The sequence below is a fragment of the Chenopodium quinoa genome, unplaced genomic scaffold (genome assembly GCF_001683475.1).
Source record: "Chenopodium quinoa cultivar QQ74 unplaced genomic scaffold, ASM168347v1, whole genome shotgun sequence".
Taxonomy (NCBI): Eukaryota; Viridiplantae; Streptophyta; class Magnoliopsida; order Caryophyllales; family Amaranthaceae; genus Chenopodium; species Chenopodium quinoa.
In genome coordinates this window covers 2,865,493-2,884,440 of record NW_018744537.1, presented here as the reverse complement: position 1 = coordinate 2,884,440, position 18,948 = coordinate 2,865,493, and the positions used below count along the sequence as shown (strand labels likewise).

The 18,948-nt window shown below is 33.1% G+C and overlaps 1 protein-coding gene across 1 annotated transcript; it reads right to left on the bottom strand.

Annotated features, from left to right (window-relative positions):
* Positions 1-5,193: 5,193 nt before the first annotated feature.
* Positions 5,194-8,862, bottom strand: LOC110698891 (cytochrome P450 71A1-like). Its single transcript, XM_021876398.1, has 3 exons — positions 8,076-8,862; positions 6,810-7,128; positions 5,194-6,382 (listed from the first exon to the last, which is right to left on the bottom strand). Exons 1-3 carry the CDS (start codon positions 8,654-8,656, stop codon positions 5,765-5,767), a joined length of 1,518 nt encoding a protein of 505 aa, XP_021732090.1. The 5' UTR covers positions 8,657-8,862; the 3' UTR covers positions 5,194-5,764.
* Positions 8,863-18,948: the final 10,086 nt, after the last annotated feature.

Here is an 18,948-nt window from a genome sequence, read left to right as displayed (position 1 = left end):
AGATTATGACATAATTCGGATTAATCAATTTAGGCAATTTTTCCTAGTAGGGTTTTTGTACATGGAAAATTTAAATTGACACTTTTAATTACACTATATTTCCAAATAGGATTTATTCATTGGACCTAAAATTTAGGTTAAACGATTCATTTGAAATTTTTTATTTTGTAAAAGATAATTATGCTATTTTACGGTTATTGTCAAATTAAGGTTTTTTTTTTTCCTCTCTTACGACATACACCGTTTTCCTACCCAAGCTCTTGTGCAGTTAAATTTTTTTTTTTTTAGTTGTTCACACTTTGCTTTCCTAATTTAACACAACTTAAACAATCTAATACTCTTGAACTTCCATCATGGTTTAAAATGCAGATACAAGTTTATTCGTTAATTTTGCTCCAAATCCATATAATTTCGTATTGTATATATTTGAATATTAATTTATTTATAATTTTGTAATTTAATTTGTGGTTATTAATTAGTTTATATTTTTATAACTGTGTTTATGAACATTTCGTTAATTATGCTCCCAATTCATATATTTTTTGAGTTGTGTTTATGAACTTTAATTGATTTATATGTGATATTTTATCCATTAAAAAAAATGTGATATTTTATCTATGGACATTAATTGATTTATATTGCTGTAAGTGTATTTAATTTTTGCTAATCTAATGTTTTATGCACCGTGCACGGTTAGTGTATTTAATTTTTTCTAAACTAATGTTTATGCGCCACTAGGGTTTAGTTTTAGGTGAATGTTTGCTCCTAGCTAGGATTTATATATTTCAATGGTTTCCGTAATTGTATCTTAAAATCAGTCAATGGAAAAAAATTTGATTTCGTGTATGCTTTTTATTATGAATAAAAAATAAGAAAAATTGAGAAGGATGTTAATTCAAAAGTCTCAAGCATTTTGGATCGACTCACTTCCAAGTTCGATGGTGGTAGTATATCTATTGTTCCTGAATCATCCAATGCCAGGCACGCAGTGTTCTACGGTTAAAGAAGGTGATGCCGATGGAAAACTCCAAATCGCTCATGTGATTTACTTGTTAGTTCACGTGTTTCAACCACTAAGCGTAAATTAGATGTGGATACATCCGTTGATTTTGACGAAGATGAAAAACATGTTGAATTTTTATTTCGACATTAATTAGTAGTATTAGATTCACTGAGTCAAATTGAAGGATATATATATATATATATATATGTAAGAAAGAAAAAGATAAAGCTAAACCCTCACCTGACATCAAATTGAAAACTGTGAAAGCAAAATCAACGGTGAAACAAGCAGCTTAATCTGTGAAGAACCAAAGTTAGAGCAAAAGCCTAAGAGTAGATCAAGAGCGAAATGTACAAACCAACAACACTGTGAAAGTTTCAAAGGTGATTTGGTCATTAAAGCCAAAATGCGGGATAAAGAGCAATTCAAACGAACAGGGGACACTGATTAATAAATCAACGACATGCCTACCCGAAAAAGACGACCAAACTCTATTTGAATTGTTAATCATATTTCCAATATTTAACTTATTTTATAATCGCCTCAATGTGGTATGCACGTCACAAAATTTATCAATATACGCAGGCAAAATCATCAAAATCAAAATCAAAGAGGATGCACCCCGAATGCAAACACCGAAAAGGTGACATTCTCCATTGTTGACTCTGTATTTATTCGGTATAATCCTGAGTTTGTTTATTTTAGTTATGCCTATTGGAAAACGGTGATTATGTTTGTAAATTGTAAATAGGAAAATTTGTTTAAAAGGACCAATTCAGTGGTCTCTTTTGTTTAGAAGGACCTAATAAGTAAAGGGTGGCTTAAAAGGACCATATATAAGACACTTAGGGTTGTGGCGGGAGACCTAGTCCAATTTTCAGGCAAGTCAACGTCAAACTCCTGCGTGCATGGCACGTGACTCATTAAGTTGACCCAATTTTTTTTTTTCTTTTTTTTCCCCTTTTTCCACGGTTTGCCCTTTCCCCTTCATTCTCTCTCCTCATTTCTGTAACCCTAGATTAAATGCAACCCATAACTGCGCAATTTTTTTCCAAACGAATTCATTCGGACTGCAATTGAGGAGAATTCGCATAAGGTAAACATTGTGAATTAGGTTTATTTTTGTCTGAATTTAGGGAATTTAGGTTGAAGTAGCCGTTTTTGTTTTGTCTGAATTTACCTCGATTTTTGGATTTTAGTGTAGTTGAATATCAAGTCTTTGAAAATTGTGCTTTTTTTGCCTTAGCCTTGCGCTTTCCTTTCCTTTCGCCATTGATAAGGTCGGAAAAAAAATTGAACAAAATTGATGAGGAAACAGTCTTAATAAGGAAAAGAAAGTGACAAGAGAGAGTAGAAGAGAAAGACTTTACCTTTAATACCCAATTGACTTGCTGCTCTGACCTCACCAACAATGGTAGACAATACTAAATGCCATGAACAGTGCAATGAGAAGAGAGAATGAAGGGGAAAGAGGAAAATTAGGGTTAAAGGGCAAAAATGGGGAAAATCGTGGAAAATAGGGTTTTTTTTTTTTTGGGGTCAACTTAGTGAGTCACGTGTCATGCACGTGACAGTCAATGCCGAAATTCGGCGTTGACTTGCCTGAAAATTGGACTAGGTCTCCCCCCCCCCACCCACAATCCCAAGTGTCGTCCTTTTAAGCCACCTTTTACTTATTAGATCCTTCTAAACAAAAGAGACCACTTAAGTGGTCCTTTTAAACAAATTTTCCTTGTAAATATGCTCATCATTATGTTATTAACCTATCTATATGCACTTTGGATATTACCTGCGTAAAAAACTAACTTGAGTTTGGTATTGTAGGATCTTCGACCCCAATCAATTAAACATGACTCAAGTACAGAGTTATGATGAAAAAAGGAACCTAAATGGATCCTTGAAGTGCAAGCGCCACGTCCAATATTCCTTGAATACGTATTACAGCTATCATTTGTGGAGAAACAGATATGCTTAAAAGTTCAAAACAAAGAAAACAATATAATGATGAATTGTATCGGGCAAAAGAGATATCAATTCACCGGTTAAGCGTGGGTGAATCTTGGTGTTTGTATCACGATATGTGGATAACTGATCATGTATGCAATTAAATTCTTATCAATTTGTTTACTATTCACAAATTTAAATACTTAACCTAAATTTTATATTAAATGATTCAATTGAAGGTTATGAATGTGTACTTACTGAAAGGATAAACGTATTGCATGTGCTAACTTGTACGCGATTAACAACAATTAACAATAACGAAGACGAAAATTAAGTAAACAAAGAGACAAGGAGAATTTACCGTGGAAAACTCGAGAACCAGGAGAAAAACCCACCAATTTACTATAAAGTAATACTTTGATGAAGAATAATGTTGTTGACAAGCTTTCAAGCACCATGAAAGCTCCGACCCCAAATCAAACTCATCCTCTCAAACACTCAAACCCTAGGTGTTTGGGTCTACATTTGAGGCTCTCTCTCTACATTTCCCTTCATCTAATTCTCTCTTAGTCTCTCTTACACTAATAAAATGACTAAACATGAGTATATACATATAGTGCAAGACATAATAAACTATCATATGTTCAAGATTAAAAACACGTAGCAAGAAGGAGAAACAAGCCACTCAAAATAGATCCAGCAAGGTTTGGCCGAACCTACCTCAGGTTCGGGCAAACCGGGTATGGTTCCGTCGAACTCCCTTTAGGTTCGGTCAAACTTCAAGACAGTGACTTCGACAGCATGATATCTCTTCGTAAAACGGCCATAACTAACTTTCTTGATTCATGACCAAATCAAGCTTATGACCAATCGTTTGAAAGCTCTTGATGAGACGAGTTATCACCTCCAACTTGAATCATCTCAATATCATTTCTATATTTTGTGATATGGACATTTGAAGTCAGCCCTTACCTTTCATTATTGTTGCTTTGCACCAAGCAATCAATCCATAGCTTAAATCCAAAGCTATACACCCTTATACCTTTTTGAACCATTCTCCACACTTCTCAAACCCAAATAGTATCATTCATAATTAGGATGATTCGTTAAGTTTTTATTATTTTTGTTAGTAGGATAAGTATAAATCTAATAAATCTAGGAGTTAGGACTTTGTATTCGTTAAGTTTTTATTATTTTCATACGTATCCTTCATAATAATTTTTGTTAGTATAAATAAATATGCCTTTTATTAGTAGAGTAAGTCATGGTCGATTACACAGAAAAAATTAGTATCAATATTAGGTTGCTATAATTTATGACTAGTCGAGTCAATCAAAATAGGGTCGGAGTTATCAAACTACTACTAAAGCAAGACAATAATCCAATAATTAAAAAACATCTAGAATTAGGTATCACCACTAGCACAATCAATACAAGACAAATTCCTACCCCAACCAATCAATTATATATATGTTCACAAGGAAGGATACGCCCTATAAAATTCCAAAGATTTCTCCCGATCGAATTGTTAATGACTTCCCTAATCAACACTCAAACCTATTTCTACAGAATCATGCAAATTAAAAACATTAAATCTATCACCCTAACTTCCTAAAAATCCGTTCTACCTACTTTCGTGGAGAATTTCATGTCCTTGATTGAAATAATCAAATCCGTCAAAACCCAACTTCGTTACGATCAAGACAATGGAATTATAGCAATGTCAACTATCCTTAATCTAGTATTGACATAAGTACAATCAATTAAGCATGAACACGTAAACAATTGATTGAGAATTTAAAAGAATAAATCAAGTATCAATCATATTAGGGTTTAACTCAACCCTAGAATAATAATATACTCTAGCATAATAAAGAAAATAAAACAAAGAGAAGAAGAAAATATAATACTTGAATTGAATAAAATACGCTTATGTACTCAGCAATGCTAATTGTGTGTTTGTATGTTTGTTTGGCCTTATCTTTATCTTGGCCCTACGACGACCCATTTCTAATGGCGAGTAGTGGGGATAAATTAAAGAGAAGCTTTTCAGGTGATGAAGCATATTCATGATGGGCATGAGTGAAGAGCGAATCATGTTTAGTTTCCATAGGAATATGATGTGATTTATTGCTTTAATTACATTATTATGTTTTTCTTGTGAGACTAACGCAAAGGTTTTGAGTTTTATTTCGGTTTTAATAAAGGCTTACAATGGTTCCAAGTTGTGGGTTGACTTTGTTTGACTTTGGTTTGACTTTACTTTTGTTTAGTTTGATATTTAAGTTGACTTGTCTTGAATGGTTTTAGGGATAGTCTTCCGCTATGTGTCTTTGATAATTGCCTTAGCCGTTTTCACGGTGGCGGTAATGTCTTAGATTTTCCTATTTCGTATTTTAAAAGGGCAAAACAGGTATTTTAAGGGAAAGAAATTTTTAGGATGTTACATCGCATCCACATTTCAAGCTCTCATGTGAGGGGCATGATAGATTATATAAACTAATTTTGGGCTTCAACTGTCAGCTTAAGTTTTTGGTTGAGTTGATGCGTTTAACAATATTTAATCAAACCGACTAAACATAATTGATATTCCATCTTTGGCAAACTTACAAAAAAAAAAGAAAAAGAAAAAAGGACGCACGTAACTTGTAGAATTGAATCACTAAATTGTTAGTACATTTTAAAAACAAAAACCGAATTAAAACAAAATAAAAAGGAGATAATATTTAATTTCGAAATAGTATTATTTTTGAAGGAAGTATACCCTAAACATATAACAAGATGGAGAAGGGAAAGAGGATGTAGTACAAATATGAATCAGAATTTGTTCGCAACAAGGTAAAGGGTGTTTTTCTTGAGCATTGTAATACCAGGGTTCGTTTTGTTATCGACGTCTTGCTTGTTTACACCCGTAGGCAACTCCCAATTAAAAGAGTATAACAAATTGGCAAGCGCGAGCTCAAGGTTAGCAACACCAAGAGAGTAAGCAGGGCACATTCTTCTTCCACGGCCAAAAGGAATCATTGCAAAGCATTCAAGCGCTTTGAAAACATCCCCTGAACTCCCCACAAACCTCTCCGGAATAAATTTTTCTGGATCCTCCCAACATTCAGGATCTCGTCCAATAGCCCATGCATTAATAAAAATTTTAGTTTTGGGTAATATGTTGTATCCTCCTATAACACATTTATGGACTACTTCTCGCGGAATCAACAATGGCGCTGGGGGATGCAACCTAAGTGTTTCCTTAACTACTGCCCTGAAGTATTCGAGATTTGGGAGATCAATTTCTTCTATACAAGTAGTACCCTTTTTTTGTGCTTCATTCCTTAGCTCTTCTTGCACTTTTTTCATTGAAATTGGGTTCTTTACTAGCTCTAAAATTACCCATATTATTGTAGCTGTGCTGCTATTTGCTCCAGCAGCAAAAAGATTCTGCAAACATTGCATGTATTTGGGCTATTAGCTAACATAATTAGGGCTTTACATGCTTCGGTTATAAGTTTATTGAACATCTACTTAACAAAGTTTGTGCATGAATAATTGTAATCAATTAGTGGCAATGTTTGTTGATCATTCGTTTTAAGAGATTTTCATCATACAACTGGTTGTAACTTGTCAAGCTGTTTTTTTTGACCCACTTACTCAATTGGTACAATATGGGAAAATAATAAATAATTTTAGTTATACCGGTCATCAAATTGGTCATGCATGCATAAAATATAACTGATTGCGTGCATATAAAAAATGTCATCATTAAAGTACTACATTAAAAAATGTGATCAATCAAAAAACTACATTTAATTTTAATTAAGACACTAAGAAATTCGAAAAGTATATTCTAAGAGATAGATTAAATTACCAAAAAAATTGCTTTGATGTGCTCCATTGTGAGTTTAAATGGAAAGGAAGTGTCATTCTTGAGGCGAAGCAGAAGATCAACTACATATTCGTGTTCTGAATTAAGCTTGTTATCTCCAAGATGATCGTTGATGATTTGTTCGTAAAAAGCGTCTAATTCCTTAAAAATCTTTTCAAGCCTTGAAGATTTTCCAGTGAGCTTATCAAGCAAATTACCAACAATTGGGAAATAATCATTATAGAAGAAAGCTGTGAACATAGTTTCAGCATCATGTAGAAGCCTATGATATTTGTTTCCTAACACTTCTTCGTCGTTGTACCTGCGTACCAAACATAGGTAATTAATACTCTGTATTACGATTAAATTTTACTAGAGCCCCTATGCATGTTTCCTAGTTGTAACGTATGCATGTTTCCTAGTTGTAACGTTTTAATTTTCAGACTTGTCCATGTATAATTTCAATCGTATGTCAGTATTGTCAATACTTAATAAGTAGCTAGACAAATTGAATAATAAGATTTTGCATAGCTATGCAGTTTTTCCTACAAAATAATTACTATATGATATGTGGATATTGTAAAAATAAATGTGTTCGTTGCTATTAAATAAAATGAAAGAAGTAAATGTTATGAGATACTCCAAATACTACTTGGATATTTTAATATTTTTTTATTCAACCACTCGAAAATAACCCACTTTTTGAACTAATCACCTATTTTAATTATTATAATAAAATACCATCCCAAAAAGATAAAAAAAATTAGATTTGACTACCACTTAACATTTTCCGTCATGAAAACTGTTAAATCTAACTTTTTTAAAAAAAATATTTGATTTCCGCGCCAAAACATTTTTTTTTGATGCGAGGTCAAAATTGTCAAAAAAAGATATTGGAAAAAGTCTCATTTGCTTATTAAAAAAAATACTTCAGTTTGCGTGATGCACGTAAAAAGAGGCATTTTCGGACCCTATAGAGTCAAAATGACCCTAAAACCTTAATAGAGCAAATGCTGGCACGAAAATCAATGATTAATTTTTTTTTAAAATGGAACTTAACAAGTTTTTTGACGGAAAGTGTTAAATGGTAGTGAAATCTAACTAATTGTCTTTTTTAGGTAGTATTTTAAAATAAAATAAAAATAAAATGTGATTATTTTTTGGTGGTAAAATACAAGGTCTAAATATAAATTTTGGTTTCCGAGAAAGAGAAGTGTATATAAAACAAAAAACAAAACCAAAAAAAATCACGGAGGGAGTAGTATGTACCTCTTGCCGAAACTAAACCTACTTGCATTGGCACTTGCATAATTGATAATCAATTCGTTCAAGTTGATGAGTTTAGAAGCAGAAGATAAAGAAGAAACCTTTTGCATCAACCTTGTAACTTCTTCCCTTCGTATGTTAGCAAAAAGTTGCATGTTTTTGGAGCTCGAAAAATGAGCCGAAAGTATCTTTTTCATTTCTCTAACATACTCATTATAAGGGCCAAATGCTACATCTAATAAGTTGTACGAAACCTTTTTTCTACCGGTTGTTACTGGTCTATCACATGTATTTTTGTCATTTGTTTGCATTGCCTCTTTGGCCAACTTCGCTGATTGAATCACAATCATCGATTGCTTCATCAATCGAAGCTTCAAAATTGGTCCGTAGGTCTTGCCTAATGTATAAAATTCGGCGAAATTTGTTTTTGGGGGGCCAAATTGGTGGAAGTTTCCAATGATTGGAAACCCTTTTGGACCAGGGGGAGGATTATAAACTTTAGTTTTTCGATTTTTTGAAAGAAGAAGAAGAATGAGAAAGATGATGGTTAAACCTAACACTAGTAAGAAATCTAAGACTACCATATTCTAGAATTTTCTTTTCCCTAGCCTTTTTATGTTGGAACAAGTAGATTTTATGGCTATTGTTCTAGCCTGGCCTTCACCATGCAACGAACAAGCATTGTACTTATAGTGTGTTATGAGGCAACATGCTCTTAGAGTCTTCGTCAACTTACACTTCCCACAATTCACCTACTAATTGTTTAGTATCTTAATTAATCACTTACATTTAATTACTACAATTATTAAAATATCAGATCTGATCTCACTCTATTGATTATGATTTATACGAAGTATATAGAAAATATTAGTACGAGATTATAAATAATATAATACTTCTTCTTTTTTCTTTTTCTTTTTTTTTTTTGGATATATTTTGACTTTAATGAATTAGTGGTAGGCCCTATTTACTTCACCTTATAAAAATAATTCAAGTATTTAGTTCAGTCAAAATAATCAGTTTACTAAATTAAGTTTAATTTAGTTCAGTAAAAATCTGTAAATGTAAGGAAGATTTATAATAGAGAATCAGTTCCATTCAAAATAATAGGAGAATTAGTAAAAATAATTTCAGTTGAGTAAAATTAATTTATGTTCAGCAAAATACTTTCATTTCAACAAAAATAAGGTGAAATAAACAGGGTCGTAGTGGTGATATTAGTCTTAAATTAGTGGTAATGGATATGCTTCTTCTTGCACAATCGTGTGCTCATGTCTATATATCTTATGGATATGCAACAACACTTCACTTCTTGACTTACACGTCCTACCATAGACAAAATCCTTATGCCTCCAAATATCATTAAACTTTAAGCCATCTCTAAATAAACCCTAACGCATTAATCGAAACCTAATACGCATCAATGTATCGTGTTTGATATAATTTGTTTCATCTTTATTATGATGTTCATAAGATGGAGCATGGAAATCGATCATCTATCATTCGGGACATCAAAATCACGTACGAATTTTGAATAATCTCGGATTTTTAAATTTAATTACTTGTCTATTCTCACTCTTTTCCCAATTCATATTAATATTGATTTATTATTCTTGTTTTATACTCCGTATATTAATAGGGTAGCTGAGACATTTTTGATGGTTTTTTCAAATTGAACTATGTTCTTTTTGTTCATATGTATAGGGATACATAAATGCTTTACTTCCTCTATTCCATAATATAGTACTCATTTTCATGTTCATTGTCAATTTTTCAAAATATTTTACCAAAATGCTTTCGTTAATATTAAAAAAATATAGGTGAAGTTTATACTATCATTTTTTTATAATTTTTGTTAATATGTATTTAAGATATTGGTTAAAAGTAAGTCTGAAAAGCCATGCAAAATAAATAGATGACAATATATATGAAATGGAGGGATTATTTAAATTGTTGTGATTACGATAAACATTGTGCACTCGAAAATTTTAAGAAGAAGAACCTAGTTTAGTGGCTTCTACTCCAGCATAGTGATAGTTTACGAAAGACAAGATCTTTGCACATGCTAATTTCAACGGACTATGTACGTTATATATATCCTCCTATTTATTAATGACTTTTTTATCCAATTCTTCAAAATACGAGTAATATTTTACAAAGTAAACTCTAAAATACAGTTTCTCTATTAGGACAATTAAGGTATCACTTATTAACACATAAAAAACTTCAACAATTCTTCATTGATGCAAGAGCAATCTCAATGCACAAGCTACATTGCATTTTTTTCATTTTCTTTCTCAACAAGTTCAAAAAAAAAATTATTTTATTATTTAGTCTGAAAAAAATATACTTATGTAATAGAGTGTACTTATGAACAAGATGGGAAGTTGTAAATAATGTATAAAATCAAAGTAAACACCAACATAGTACAAAACAAAATCGAATAACAAATAGTATTGGTCAATTAATGGTTTTTCCTATATATTTTTTTTTCGAGTTTAACTTTTTCATGTTGTGTTTTTAAAATTTTGAATTTTTTCAAAATATATTCTAAAACTACTTAAAACCGATTCAGTCCAGATTTTGGATCAGTTTTTCCAATTCATTTCGGTCCAGTCTTAGCCTAACCTGTCCAGTCTTCGGTTCTTAAAATTCAAATTTCCGATCTTCGGTCAGATTTGATCTTTTATCGGTGAACAACCCTATTGGTAATCAGTTGATATGATGGAGGACAAAAGGGGAATGTAAGATTGATTCACCTATGAAAATATCAGAATAGATTTGCTAATAAAAAGTGTAAAGGAATTCCAATTTTAGGATTATAGCACTTAAAAAAAAAAAAAAGGTCTTTTTTAAAAAGTATTGCACTCAAAAAAAAAATGGAGGCCATAAGTAAAATATTATCGCTGTTACAAATAAAAATCATAATTTTTAGATTTTTACCTATTTATCGTTGCACTAGATAAGTTTTTGTTTGATTTTAGCCACAACTGCACACCACCTAGTTCAATATCAAGTGAAAGTCTTGTATAGGGTGGGTGTACGTTAATTTTATTGTAAGACGGTTAGTTTGAAAGTAACTTTAACTATTTTTATATTAACTTTAATCCTTTAAAGGGTAACGTTTAATTTGTCGTTGGTTTGAATTTTATTTTAATGTGTAATTTCTTATAGATTCATGATTACATATTAAAAAGTCTAATATACTTAATCTATTACAATAAATTAAAATATACCCGCCTTTTTGAAGAATTTGTGTACCATCAATATCTGATCAAATTTCCCACAATCCCACATATTGAAGATAGATAAGAAGCCCAAACTAATGCACAACACGCCAAGAAGCAAAACACCTAGATTAAACAAACCATTAAACCAATTATAACGTTTATAGTAATACAACTCAATCTCGAAATAGTCCCATACTCCCATAAATACACTTTTAAATTAACTAGCTATATATGATAAGATTCTTATTTGATGATATGTTAGAATAATTACATTAACATAAACCTTTTTAGTTTTTATGAACACGCGTTAAAAAATAATCCATATCTTTTAAAAAGGATTAATTTATTATTAATTGATTCCAAAAACTCAAGTTTGCCTTCTAATGACTAATTAAGTCCAAATATGGACAACTCTTATACAACCCTAATCCTTTAAATCAAAGGAAAAATTGCCGAGAATAATACCACCATTCGCCAGTCTGTTATAAATATTACCACCTTCATTTTATCCATGAATATTACCACCTTTACCATGGATCTTCAATAAATAGAACAACCGGTTGGTACCTGCTAAAGGGGTTAGAGTGACACGTGTCACTTTGTAATTGGTCAGTTGCTTTTTTTTTTATTTTGCAATTTTAAAAATCTGAAAATATTTTTTAAAATCAGAAAATAATTTACAAAATCAGATTTTTTTTTTAAAAAAATCAGAAAAAAATTAAAAAAATCTAATAAACGTTTTTAAAAATCAGAAAATAATTTTAAAAATCAGATTTTTTTTTTTAAAAAAAATCAGAAAAAAAATGAAAATATTTTTAAAAATCAGAAAATAATTTTAAAAATCAGATTTTTTTTTTTTTTGATTTTTAAAAAAAAAATCCGATTTTTAAAATTATTTTCAGATTTTTTTTATTTTTTTTATGATTTTTAATAAAAAAATCTGATTTTTAAAATTATTTTCTGATATTTTTATTTTTTTTTTCTGATTTTTAAAAAAAAAATCTGAGTTTTTTATTTTTTTTTTCTGATTTTAAAAAAAAATCTGATTTTTAAAAATATTTTCAGATTTTTTTATTTTTTCTGATTTTTAAAAAAAAAATCTGATTTTTAAATTAATTTTCTGATTTTTTTTTTCTGATTTTTTATTTTTTTCTGATCTTTTTAAAAAAAATCTGATTTTAAAATTTATTTTCTGATTTTTTATTTTTTTTTTCTAATTTAAAAAAAATGTAAAATTAAAAAAAAATTCTCTAACCTATAAAAACGTGACACGTGGCTAAGGGTTACCCCTTTAGCAGGTCACCGGTCACTTGTTCTATTTATTGAAGATCCATGGTAAAGGTGGTATTATTCATGGATAAAATAAAGGTGATAATATTTATAACAGACTGGCGAAAGGTGGTATTATTCTTGGCAATTTTTCCTAAATCAAATTCCAAGAAGAAAATGTAGTTCTTGCAAGCAATTCTATTTCTTGCCCAAAAATTTGACCAACCCATACTTGAGCATTTAATGAATGATCCATGATTAATTAATTAGAAGGTTTTTACCAACCATACTATGAAACTATTGCCATCTCCCTAATTAAGACCAATCACTTTAATTTGTGACCAAATAAATATTAAAGTAAAATAAAATAAAGACAAGTCTCTTTCACTGTCACTCCAATTATAACTCCACTACAATTCTATTAAGGGGGCGGGCCTATAATTGGCTTATTCCATGTAAAATGGAAATTGGAATTTAGGGGCGCTTTACTATATGAGACAGATGGCCAAGTAGGGATGTCAGTGGGGTGGGTCAAGTAAGAGACTCGTCCCATTTCCGCCTCATTGGGGCGGGGATGGGTCTCGATTTGGTGGGTGGTGAGGCGGAAATGGGGATAAAAATCATACTGGGGTGGATTTTAGGTTGTACTCGCCCCATCCCCGCCCCACTTCATACCCGTCCCGTGTAATACTCCGTATTTTTATATGTATTTTAATTTAAATTATTACTTTATAAAGTATTTAAATAATTTAAAATGAATTATTTATGGTATTTTATTAATTGAAAAAGAATTATTTTAAATAAAGGTCCATTTTTATTTATTTAATTATTTTGAAAATATTTTATTTTATTATTTAGAAACTTTGGGGCATATTATTTTATAAAAAGAAATTTAAAATCAATGGTATTTAAGGAAAGTCAAAGGACTAGTTTGAACAGGAGAAGAGATCATTAAGGGTAGAAAGGGAATTTAAGCTTAGGAGGGTTTTAGAGAGGGAGCAAATTAGATTTTGCCCACAGTGAAAAATACCAAAGGTAAACTCTCTCTCTCCTCTTATTTTCTCTCTCCTTTAATTTTTTCCCCTCCCCTTTTTAATTTTCACACACTACCACGGTGGTCGGCTGCCACCACCACCACAGTCGGCCGCCGCCGTTAACATAGGGCTGGCAACAGCAGCAGCCGTGGGAGGTGGCACCAGCCACCCTCCCTATTTCCCCCTTGTGTGCGTGTGTTTTTTTGTATATGAACTACACTTTTATTATTGGCATAACTGAGAGCATGTTTAATTAAACTAAATATTTAATTTGGTTTGGAATATGAAAAGGGAATTTTATTGTGGTTCATATAATTTTTATTGATGCTTTAAACATGGGAATTGAGCTATTAAGTGTCTTAGTACACAGGAATAAATTATATTACAGTGCCTATGTGCACTTAAGGTGTTCTAAACACCGAGGGATAGGATTTGCGGTGCCTTATACAGTTAAGGTGTTATTTAACACCGAGATAGTTTAAAAAGGATTCAACATTAAATCATGTGGTCACTAATTATTCAAGAATTAAATTGGTATGATTGCTTGAATGATTTATTATGATTGATTGTGTTAAGTTTTAAGAGTCGTCACTAAGTCAAAAAAAAAAATGTAAACAACCTAAAGTGAAAGAGATTACGCACCAAAACTCTTGGAACGTATATAGCTTGAGTATGAACATATGGGGGGAGTTATGGGGTTTTATATTTAACCTGACTTCTACTCGGAGTACAGGACGCTGTATTTTCCTTTTATTTATTTATTGTGTCGGACGTCCAGTCACTTCATATGACATTTGCCTACCCGGGTAGCTCCCGGCGTAGTTTACCTCAATTTATTTGGGGCAGGGATTTTGGTGGGAAATCCGTTCGATGCGTAATCAAATAAAATAAGCAATTTGATGGCCTATTTATTTGATGGTTGCGTTGTGTGCTTGAAAACAGGTGCAGCATGGTAAGTTGTGTGTTGATAGGATTAAAGCATGTTAGTGTGTACTGTTTAAGCTTATGTACTTAGCATTGTTGATTGTGTGTTGTATGTTTGTTTGGCCTTGTCTTTATTTTGGCCCTACGACGACCCATTTCTAATGGCGATTAGTGGGGACAAAGTAAAGAGGAGCTTTTCAGGTGTGGAAGCATATTCATGATGGGCATGAGTGAAGAGCGAATCATGTTTAGTTTTCATAAGAATATGATATGGTTTTGTTTATATATTTTGCTTGTGAGACTAACGCAAATGTTTTTAAAATGTTTTATCTCGGTTTTATTAAGGGCCTATATAATTGGCTCCAACTTGTAGGTTGACTTGGTTTGACTTTAGTCGACTTTACTTTCATTTTATTTGACTTTTTAAGTTGACTTGTTTTGAATGGTTTTTAAAGAGAGTCTTCCACTATGTGTATTTGATAATTGCTTAGCCATTTTACGGTGGCGTTAATGTCTTAGAATTTTCTATTTCGTGTTTTAAAAAGAGCAAAACAGGTATTTTAAAGGAAAGGAATCTCTAGGGTGTTACATCCCGCCCCAATCGCCCCACTTCGTACTCGCCCCATCCCCATCCCATACCCACATCTATATAATTGTTAAAACAAAATTATATATTTTTATACTATTTTATTAAAAAAAATTATGTAAAATACTAAATATAATACTTTGTAATACACTTATGTTACAACAAAAAGGTGCGTAATATTGACATTGATTTTTTATGCTATATTAATTATGTAGGATTGTGTATATGTGAAGCGGGGATTAGGTGGGTCTTGGGTGGGGATTAGGTGGAGGTGGATATCCAAGTGGGGGTGGGGCAGGGATGGTTTTGAAATTATGTCTGCCGAGACGGGGATTGAGATAGATGAATTTTGGATCCGCTGCGGGGATGGGGATGGGGATGAAAATTTTAGATGGGGATGGGAAAACCAACATCCTCCCCGACCCGCCCCATTGACATCCCTATGGCCAAGGAAATATATAGCCACCTCTTCGAGTTTATTTTGATTTACTTGTATTTATTCATTTTACTTTTAAAAAAAAAATACCCAAAGGTAAAGGGAGTTTCAAATAGCTAAAAAAGTAAATCAGATTTAATCTCAAGTTTTGGTGCTACCTCTTAATATTGAATTCTTCTAAATTAATTGATATCCACGTTTAAAAGATAATTAATCAAATAAATAAAAAATATATTAATAATAATCTTGTTGAGTATTGAAAATTTGAATCATTATTCATTGTCCAAAATCATTAAAGAGGCATAGCAAAATTTGGTTTATAAATCGAAAATGTAAGGGTGAAAATTCGGTAATGTAGTCTCATTTGCCTTTTTACATACTTTTTCCAATGAATCTATGTGAGCATTGTTATATTTTAAAAGTCATTAAAAAAAATATTTCAAAAATGCACATCAAACAAATTCAACAAGATTCCGAATATATATTTTCTCATATATGTCATATAGAGTAGATCTTCATGATAAAAGTTGATCTCTCCTAGCTCAAAGTGAAAATTCCAAAAGAGTGAGACAAACAAGAAGGATATGATAGAGAGTTGTAAAATCATGGCCTATTAGATTATGTTACGTAAGATGTGTATTAAGTGTAAATCTCGGATTCGTTTCTAATCACCCACTAGGGCCACTACTATCAATTCTTGCTTTTTGAGAGAACCTACTCCAATCCAATCACTTCATTAGTTAGTGAGTTTTATTAATTTTTTATTTAAGATTGGAGTAGTAAGGTTTAATGAAACTTAATATCATTCACCAACAATGTTGAATTTTAATTATTTGTGCTTTTAGACAATTGGTTACTAGGTCTATATATGAGTATGATCAAGGTACCAATTGCTTGGACGTTTTAATAGCTTTAAAGATGACTTGCTTGCTCTAAAATTCTTTCTAATTTTGTTAAAAGTTCTTTTTCTTTTTTTTCGAAAAATAATAAATGTGGTCCTAATAACAGCCAAAAGTTTATTTATTTATTTTTAAGTGAAAATTTTCTTTCAATTATATATTCTAGAATATATCTTTAATCAGTTTCTTTCAATTATGTTAGAATATTCTGTTTTATGGTATGGAATACTATATTAACGCTTTATGGTTTAACCTAATTACTATTTTGTAGTTTGTATTATCCTAAAAATATAACAACTTGGGTCCTTGCGAACGCCTAAACCCGCTTCAGCAACGCAACAACATCATTCTCTAATTCCCCCAAAGAAGAAAAGGAGAAAGGAAGAAAACCATAGCCAATAGCCCTGCAACACGCCCCATACTTGTCTTGCTTCCGGTGAGCCGCAACCGACACAACACGACCAGGAACGAAGTCATGCAACCCAGATTGCGTCAAAGGAGAAGACCCCATCAAGTCAACACATACATCAAGGCCTCTATCCCAGGAATAAAGCAACACATCTGCTGGTCGAAAAGCCCCGTCGTTCCCTTCAGTCAACCCAACATTAACCTCCTTTCTTGCAGAAATCTCATAGCGAAAATAAATATCAACAAGGGTATCACGAACAACGTTGTGCCGATGTTCAATACCCACCATCCCAACACAGGACACTGCATGATCCCCATAAATATCCCCATCAAAAATCCTTGAGCAAGCAGAACACGATGCCGAAACGGAGAACAAGGGAACACCCAACCGGTAGCAAAGAACACAGCGGTAAGTCTTACCATTCATAGTCTGACCCAAACCTGATATTGGGTCCGCTCGCAACAAGGTAGAAGTGTGATCCCTCTGCTGGGATTTCCATAAGGCAACCTGACGCGGAGATAAGGAGAAAGTGGATTCTACAGATGCAGTGACCTTCGTGAAATATATATCTGCCAATTTCTTTATGAGTTTGGGGGCAGCGATCTCACTAGGGTTACTCATAAGGTCAGTCTCCACAGTCCTATTAAAAATACTAAGAGCACCTTCGAAGGCTGGTCCTGGACCAACAATACTAGAATTGCGAAGAAGCGTAGCCTGAACACTAGAAGACTACAAACGTGACGCAAAGAAAGCATAGTGCCGAACATCACCCACTGAATAGACACCCAATCCACCATAAGAAAAAGTTAAGGTGGCAAGTCGCCATTGCCAATCACCAAAATCTGGCCCTGAAGCAGTTACAATGCGCTCCAAAGAAGCTCGAAGGGCCATATCAAAAGAAATCTAGGCCGCTTCAAAAAGACGAGGAGGACAAATGCGCATAGAAAATTAGAGTTTTGAAACCCCAGTACACGCACGAAGTAGTAACAGCTCACATTGGGGATCATCAAGCTTAGCAACAGCATCCATCAGCACAATGGTCTTCGACATTCTCTACGAAACAAGTTCACCATAGAAAGAGGAATTCGCACTGACAGGACCACCAAGCAACTTAACACCATGTACAGGACGAGCAATATCTAGAGGAAAGACACCGACCAGACGGCTACATGGGTCCTCCGTGGGCCAGAAAACTTCCGTTTTCTAAACGTTTACATGGAGGCCGAGACGAGGTCCCTCCACCAAAATCAACTCCAACCTTTCCTACCACCAAGGTGTCACCAATAATAGTGCCATCATCCAAATACCAAGCCTGCAAACATAAGTCGAAAGAATCCCTGATTCGGCACACCAACAGATGGAGCACCAAAGCAAAAGGCAAAGGGCCAAGAGGATCACCCTGCTGCACTCCCTGACATGACCTTAAGGTATGCTCCCCATAAAACAGCCTGGCTGGAGAAGAGTAACAGAATTCAACCCAACGCAAGAAAGCTGGACAACGGAGACGAACCTCACGCAGTAAAGCCGTACGATCAACCAAATTAAAGGCATTTTAGAAATCCATCAGCAACATAGAGAGGCCAACATCACCACCACGAGCCTCAACCAAACGATTAACAGCATGAAGAATAGCCTCACCACTCGCCGGCACACCAACAACAAACTGAAGACCTCCTAGATAGCTTCCCAGACGTGGACCAATTAAAGCAGCCCCAACCTTTGAAACTAGACGCCTCCAAATGGTACCCACGGCAATAGGCCGAATACTACCACCGGGCTTAACAAGTGGCGTAAGAGGAGCACTAGCAATGTATTCTCCCAACTCAGCAGGCCATTTCCCAGCGAAAAAGAGATTAACCACCTGCGTAATAGAGTCTACCAACTCATCCGAAATAGCAACTGCAGCACCACTCAAGCAATCCATAAGGTGTTGAGCACGTAAGCCGTCTCTATCGCATGATGTATCACGCGAAAAACCCTTAATCTGATCCAAAACAACAGTAGGTGAAGCAATAAGGTGCTGATCAACGGGAATATCCGGTAAGATAGGAGCCAGAAAGAAAGGGTGCTTTGCTTGTAAATCTGCAAG

What these genes read in the sequence shown, in the direction of transcription:
- LOC110698891 (XM_021876398.1), bottom strand. Translation starts at nt 8,656, where the DNA reads ATGGTAGTCTTAGATTTCTTACTAGTGTTAGGTTTAACCATCATCTTT. An exon ending in AGGTTTAGTTTCGGCAAGAG is followed by an intron (nt 7,129 to 8,075) that starts GTACATACTACT and finishes TTTGGTACGCAG; the next exon opens with GTACAACGACGAAGAAGTGT. An exon ending in ACATCAAAGCAATTTTTTTG is followed by an intron (nt 6,383 to 6,809) that starts GTAATTTAATCT and finishes CAATGTTTGCAG; the next exon opens with AATCTTTTTGCTGCTGGAGC.